Here is a 6,884-nt window from a genome sequence, read left to right on the forward strand (position 1 = left end):
TCGTACCTTCACACACCCCAAAACATAAAAACATTACAAACCAGTTGCATAACACCAATAAATATCCCAAGTCACTTATCATGACACCAGAAATGTGAGAACCAAAACAGACCAGGTTAAACAGAACCAGCTAATGAAGAACCACATACTATATATGATCCCGCTAAATAATTCAAGTACAGTTTCCGAATATACTAAAGTCAAACAACACTCGGATTTAACAGATCACAACATCGGACTAACTCTTAACCGTTTAAGAAATGGAGATTCACAAACTCTAACATAAGACGAGCGTAGCAGAATAATGAATCGAGAGAGAGATCTGAAAAACGAGAAAATGTAAAACGACTCACTTTCGCTTCTTCCTCCATTGCTTCTGCTTACCTCCAGTGGCACGCCTCTTGTGGATTGAGTCACGAGAAATACCTAAGATAAATCAGGTTACATACATCAGATTCTAACATCAATAGCATACAATACACAGAAACGAGATCCAAGGAGTGGAGAAATCGGAATCGATAGAGAGAGAGAGAGAGAGAGAGAGAGAGAGAGAGAGGAGAGATCGTTCGTACCCATTGTCGCCTATTAGGGTTTCTCCAACAAAGTTTAGCTGCGCGGTGTTGAGTAGTGAGGCGTGCTCTTAAATATATAGTGTGTATAAACCCTAGTGTCCCTTGAGGCTTATTATTATTAGGCCCATCTAATTACTTGGGCCCGTCATAGTTTGAATACCCGATTATTAGTTTTTTTTTTGTCTCGTATAACTTTTTTTTTACTGAAGTAAATTTTTTTGTTTCTGGACAAAGTGAAAAAATCAAGCACTACATAACGGCGAACAAAGGTTACAAAACATAGACTTCATAAATGATAAAAATGTAAATTTAATATATACTTAATCAATATTAAATAAAGATTAATATTTAGTAATAATGCTATTTTGACTGCTAAATTTTTGATTTTTTTTTTCATCTTTACCCTCTACTTCTTGTGATAAACAAATGACTATCATCTTGCGTCATACTAGAGAGCCAAAATATGTTCTAACAACCACATAAACATCACATTAGACTAACGAGACTCTTGCACACCAGTTATCATCAACAAGACAAGAGTATAACATTTGACATTTGAAGGAGATGTGCATGTTCGGTGTCTTCCAAACATCTTTTACAACAGTTATCTATTTATCAATGTCCAAATATATATATTGTCTACCTAATTTTTGAGAGAAATCAGGAAACGAAGAAAACTCATAACTCTTCTTCTTCATTTTCCTTTCTCGTTTCACTCTTCCTCCGCCGTACTAAAGCCTTGAACATCGTTAAAGCTGATATCAAAGCGATCTCCCAGTGCTCAGAGCTATTGAGTTTCACGTTTATCTTCCCCATCTTCCTATTGTTCATGTTTATATTGACGTCTACGTTCGTGCCCCGGGCTGGTCTAAGCTGAGTCTGTAAACCCCAGTTCAAGACCAGCTCTCGGTTGAAAGACAGAGCGGTCACTGTCAAACCGATTTGCTCATTTCTGACCGGGTAATCTCTCCCTCTGATACAAGCTTCAAAGCTTCCCCCGTGTGCTGTTTGCCCTGAACCCCTCATCTGACCTGCATTCACAGTTAACTTCACCCTCTTCCCAACCAATAAGGTATCCTCAAGCTTTCCGCCCACATAGTATTTCCCACCAAAAGATGTCAAACCGACTCCAAGGTCAGTTGTGTTGTACTTGAATGTTTGAAGCTTTGTGCCGCCCTGAAACGAGTACACCAGATCTTCTCCTGATGACTGAAGGTCAAGAGCTACAGAGAACGTCTGTTCTTTAGAGTTTCTAGTATAAGCTGCATTAGTCTCCGATTGGATAGTGAAATGATGCTTGTCTCTGCTCACCTGTCCTGTAGCTGATGCAAACATATTCCTTTTTATTTTTGCAGCTGTCTCAATATTTATACCATCAAATCCCACATCGCGATCCCAACCTTGTGGATCATAGACAGGTCTCACGAGCCACTGGTCACCTGCCACAACGCATCGATATCTGTGAGCCGGAAAATCCGAATCAAAACTGTCTGGACCTGCCATGTCAGGCAGTGGAACAGCTGCTTGGTCGCTCTGTTCAGAGTCATTGAGATTTTCCTCTTCATTTAGCTTTTCATCCCGTCGTCTACGGAAGTCTTCCTTCAATTGCTTCTTCAGATAAAGGGTTTCCCTGTAATCAAGCTCGTCGAGATACTCTTTCTTCTGAGACTTTGACAGCTTTTCAAACCGGGATTTCCCAAGAATACGGATTGTAGGCAACTGGTCATACTCATCTTCCTCCTCTAATTCTGAATTCAGAAGCTTGTCTATCTCTTTCTCTGCTTCATCTTCACCTGATTGTAAGCGACGGCGCAGAAACACTGAAAGAAGATGAGGAAGGGAAGCTGTTCGGGTACTACTTGGCTGTCCCAGGCCACTGCTGTCATGAAACCTTAGTAGAGATTGGACATCGCCAAGAACTTTGGTACAAACGCACAAAAACATAAACTGAGGCTTCCATACCAGTCCATTTGGAAGAACAGACTCACCCGCAAGATTCTTTTTACAGCTCGAATGATTCTCAACTAACAGCACAGGGTTTTCTAGTTTTGTATCAGATACAGCCTGATGTATATAATGCTGAACCACATCCATGCGCTGGCCCACATATGACTCGTAGTTCAAAGATTGGCCATTACGTCCTTCTGTAGCAGTTGAACAATGTGTCATTACAAGTATCGTGTTTAACCATATAGCTGCACCCAAGATTTCAGTTATAAGCTGCAGGAGGGAGAAATCACTGTATCGCATGTCAATCATATCAAGGCGATCCAAGTAAAGAACTACATCAGGTGGACGCTTCTTAACGTATCTCTTGACAGAGAGCAGAATCTTTCGGTTTTTTCTTGTGCTAGAAGATGACAGTGGGTGAAAACCAGGGGTATCAATAAAGGTTACTTTAACTCCATTAACAGTTCCCATAACCTCTTCTATGCGATTTGTGGCGGGTCTGAAAGCATCGGTTTCACTTTTGGACTGACCCAAAATAGAGTTTATGGTTGCACTCTTGCCAACACCTGTTTTCCCGAGGACTAAAATTCGAAGTGAAAAATTCAATTCCGGTATGCCAGACGATTCTTGCTCCCTCGCTAGAGCTTTTGCCTTATCTTGCTTGAGTTTTACTGTTTTGAGTTCTGATTCCTCGGCTCGTATCAGCATCGCAAGGTGTACCCGATATAAAACCTTGGAGACTAGAATATTATTCTGTGACTGCCTAAACCTTTGAACAAGGCGTAAGAACTGCACTTGGAGGTCGCCAATCTTAGCTAGTGGATTATGTTTCTTTCCGTTGAGATCAGTACTTGACTGGTACAAGCTTTCAAGTGGAATTTGTTGCTGAGAGAGAGGAGGCTGAAGTTCTACATCACCACTGGTTGAACATTGTGTTTCCGATCGCGTCACTGGTTCTGGTGCAGCAGGTGCGTGAGCTAAAAATAAAAGTGAAAGCTATCAGTCAAAGAAAACGTAATAAACCAGCAAGAAGAGAAGGATCAAATAATCAACCTAAATAGTTTCAGCAATTGGATCAAGTATCAGAAAGCAAAGCCCAATTCAATTTACAAAAGCAGTGATATTAGAAGTAAACCACAGGAAGTGCCTTATTGATATTAGGAGAAACAAACAGTGACTGGCATAACGAGGATATGGTCATAAAGCACAAGAAGAGGTTAAGCAGATCAGTTTAAGAGGTAATATATCAACAACACCCATCTCATAATCTTGTTCTCATTGCAAAAAGATAATGTGGAAAAGAAGAGAGAGAGAGATCATACAATGGTTATCCTCCAGTTCATGATGAGGGTCACGGAAAAAAGGGTCACTTCCCAAAAGTGGTCTAGATGATGCCATTGAGTTGGATAGAGCAAAAACCCAGTCTTTGAAGCCTTTCATTACTACCTATTCCAAGCAGACACACCAAAAAAAAAAAAAAGAACTACAAAGGGTTAACACACAGCTCCAAAAATCTTAAAGTTGCATAGGGAAAAAATATAACGCCATCTGCCTTCAGTGCATTTCTATGAATGAGCTGACAACGGAATCCAATAAACCTAAGATTCGAAATCAGTAGAGATATTTGAGTAATTTTGACCCCAAAAGAGAGAGCTAAGCAAAACACATTTCATTACTAAAGAAATTGAACGAGCTTCAAAGAAGCAAACTTGGCTCAATCAAAAAAAAAGTAGAATCAGAGAAATCCCAACGGATAAGAACAAGAAGAAGAAAGTGAGAACCTCTCCACCGCACAATTACACCGACTAAAGAAAACACATAAAATTTTGTAAACAAACAAAAAAAATCCCAGAAAAAAAAGTTCAATTGAATGAGAAATAGAGAAATCGAAGGAGACCTTTTGTGTTGTGTTGGTATGGAGAAGACGAGGAGGGGAAGGAGAGAGAGAGGGTCGAGGTAAGACAAAGGGTAGGTTGAAGATAACGAAGAAGAAGAAGATGCCGAGAGATGTTGTTTTTTCGTGCGGGCTAATGTGCGCACCCACCCAGACCAGTCGCTGACCTCAAACCGAATTTAATTTTGGAACTTTTAACTAAACCAACCAAACCAAACCGAAGAATTTAATCTCGGTTTAGTGTCTGTTAACCAAAAACCTCTTACTGCCTAAGAGGTCCGATGTAATCGATTGGATTAAAAGAGAAATGAGAATGAGTTTTTTTATTCTTTTTTTCTTCGTAACAACCTTTTCTTGAATTCTCAATCCTAGAGATTTAATGCCAAAACAAAAGGTGTCGGCTTTATCCTTGAACTCTTGAAGACATGATGTATGTAAGTCTTGAGCTTCTAGGATAGGACTTGGTGCATTGCTGCTGAAGTGGGTTTGTTCTGTGTTTACATGAGAATACTTGGCCAGCTCTTTACTCCTCCGTTTAGAGTTCTGGAGAATAGAGATAAAGGTGCTTGACATAGTGATAAACGATACAAAAAAAAAAAGGATATTTTCTTTTGAAACTTATGACCAGATTTGAGTTTGCTTATGGCTGCCTTGAAAAATATCCAGAATCTTCTCGATCAAGAAAGAAGGAATAATTAAGATTCGATCTGTGTTGTTGAGTTTTGGTTTTATTAGTTTGATTTTTAAGGTGAAATTCTCGTGGAGAATGCATACATTGACAGATGAAACTTGTTTCTATTGTCCTAACTGATCCATTCTGGAATGGTTGATCACGTCTCAGTTCTTGAAAGTGCAAAAAGAAATCTCTTTCACAATTGGTTGAGATAATTCACCTCCCAAACAAAATTCGCATATATATAGTATATGATTTGATATCTTTATATCATCATCAGTTCCTAACAAGAAGTGTTTTCAACACGGGCTGGGGAAAGTTGACTTTGTTTTTTCGTTCTAGTATACATGCATGTTGTTTGGAAAACATACTGCTGGTGGTTTTTATGTTTTAACAACAGTTTCTTTTTGTTGTTGTTGTTGGTTGCCTGGAGTTAGTTTTTGTCCCTGCGTTTAACTCTTGTTTTGACAACAGTACTATTTTTAGCTAGGTTCCGTTTCTCGTCCCAAAGTGGTATGAATGGCTTTTTTATTATTTATTAATTTATTTCTCTCTTTTTAAATCTTTTGTAAATCTCATATTGGCTCAACTCAGAATCTTCCTCTTGAGTTCCTGTTGATTGACATGTTCATTGATAAAAGTTTAGGTGTCAAATGTGGCACCTTTTTTAATTAATGCAATATAATTTGTCAATATAACAGTTTCTTGAGTGGCAATGATCTCGAATATGAGAGAAAATATGGAGAGAAATGAAGCAAGGGAAGGGACTATAGCTATTGCAATTGACAACGATAAAACAAGCTGCCAAGCTCTTAAATGGGCTGTGGACCATTATATACCCCGAGACGGGACAGTAAAACTCGTTCATGTCATCCAAAGATCTTCTCTGAATGCAAATGGATCTCACACAGATGATGAGTTATCTGATCAAAGACAACACAATGGTAAACGAAGTTCGAGGTTTCTTGCATTGCGCTGTCTTTGTATGCGAAGAAATGTAAGTATATATGGAGCTAGGTTTTCTTTCTTTTTCTTCCCTATGTATCTTGGTTGGTGCCTCTCTGATTAATAATGTCTATATTTAGATACAAAGCGACGTAGTTTTGCTGGAAGATCAGGATGTTGCGAAAGCGTTGATCGAATATATTAGCCAGAATTGTATTTCCACATTCTTGCTAGGTGCCTCATTGAAGAATAGCATTACCAGGTCATAAAACTAGTATATTACTGCCTCTCTCTTTCTCTATGTAATCATGTCCCAAAAATCTTGTACTGAAATCCTCTAAAATGGTTTTGATTTTGAAGGCTGTTCAAGGCTGATGACATTCCAAGTAATGTGATGAGATGGGCTCCAGACTTCTGCACTGTATATGTCATATCAAAGGGACGACTATCTAATGTACGGTCAGCCACTCGGCCTTTACCTCAGGCCTTGCCATCTCCTTCTTCAGGGACTGCACCGGTATTGTCACCGCGCAGCAACACCGATGAGGCTCCTTCTGAGATGTAATGTATCCTAAACCCGTCACATCATATGTTTGTTTATATATCCCCCGAGATTACAATTCTTGAATTGATTTGGCTTTCTCACAGGTCATTGTCAAGAGAAGATGACGTTTTCTTTGAAGATTTTTCATCATCCCTTGACCGAGATTCTAGTGTGAACAGTAGTAGGAGGATCAGTACAGACAGTTCTGTTCTCTCTTTCTATGAGAAACTTGCAACTCCACACATGTTGGAGATTCCTAGATTATCTTTATCTGCTCTGTATGATGAGAAATCCAAGTTTTCGATT

At 39.1% G+C, this 6,884-nt stretch overlaps 2 protein-coding genes and 1 long non-coding RNA gene across 4 annotated transcripts in view; 1 reads left to right on the forward strand and 2 right to left on the reverse strand.

Moving 5' to 3' along the window:
- Positions 352–646, reverse strand: LOC104736105. Its single transcript, XR_759525.1, has 2 exons — positions 573–646; positions 352–426 (listed from the first exon to the last, which is right to left on the reverse strand). It is a non-coding gene; the product is annotated as an uncharacterized LOC104736105 (long non-coding RNA).
- Positions 1,064–4,531, reverse strand: LOC104736106 (translocase of chloroplast 90, chloroplastic). Of its 2 annotated transcripts, none has more exons than XM_010456034.2 (3): positions 4,420–4,531; positions 3,845–3,968; positions 1,064–3,499 (listed from the first exon to the last, which is right to left on the reverse strand). In XM_010456034.2, the coding sequence occupies exons 2-3, from the start codon at positions 3,960–3,962 to the stop codon at positions 1,251–1,253; spliced, it is 2,367 nt and encodes a 788-aa protein (XP_010454336.1). In that variant the 5' UTR covers positions 3,963–3,968; positions 4,420–4,531; the 3' UTR covers positions 1,064–1,250. The 2 variants fall into 2 exon arrangements, with proteins under 2 accessions (XP_010454336.1, XP_019090661.1); XM_019235116.1 differs by having other exon boundaries at positions 3,845–3,964; positions 4,420–4,525.
- Positions 5,816–6,884, forward strand: part of LOC104738063 (U-box domain-containing protein 51-like) — a 2,698-nt gene continuing 1,629 nt past the window's right edge. The window contains exons 1-4 of the mRNA XM_019234526.1: positions 5,816–6,086; positions 6,175–6,296; positions 6,395–6,595; positions 6,683–6,852. Coding sequence (XP_019090071.1) covers positions 5,817–6,086; positions 6,175–6,296; positions 6,395–6,595; positions 6,683–6,852 — 763 coding nt within the window. The 5' untranslated portion in view covers position 5,816. The remainder of the gene's footprint in view (positions 6,087–6,174; positions 6,297–6,394; positions 6,596–6,682; positions 6,853–6,884) is intronic.

This window comes from Camelina sativa, chromosome 13 (assembly GCF_000633955.1).
Source record: "Camelina sativa cultivar DH55 chromosome 13, Cs, whole genome shotgun sequence".
Taxonomy (NCBI): domain Eukaryota; kingdom Viridiplantae; phylum Streptophyta; class Magnoliopsida; order Brassicales; family Brassicaceae; genus Camelina; species Camelina sativa.

Excerpts from the sequence above, each read along its gene's own strand:
- LOC104736106 (XM_010456034.2), bottom strand. The coding sequence starts at position 3,962 with ATGAAAGGCTTCAAAGACTGGGTTTTTGCTCTATCCAACTCAATGGCA. Across the intron at positions 3,500-3,844 it reads TGAACTGGAGGATAACCATT|CTCACGCACCTGCTGCACCA; the intron begins GTATGATCTCTC and ends TTTTATTTTTAG.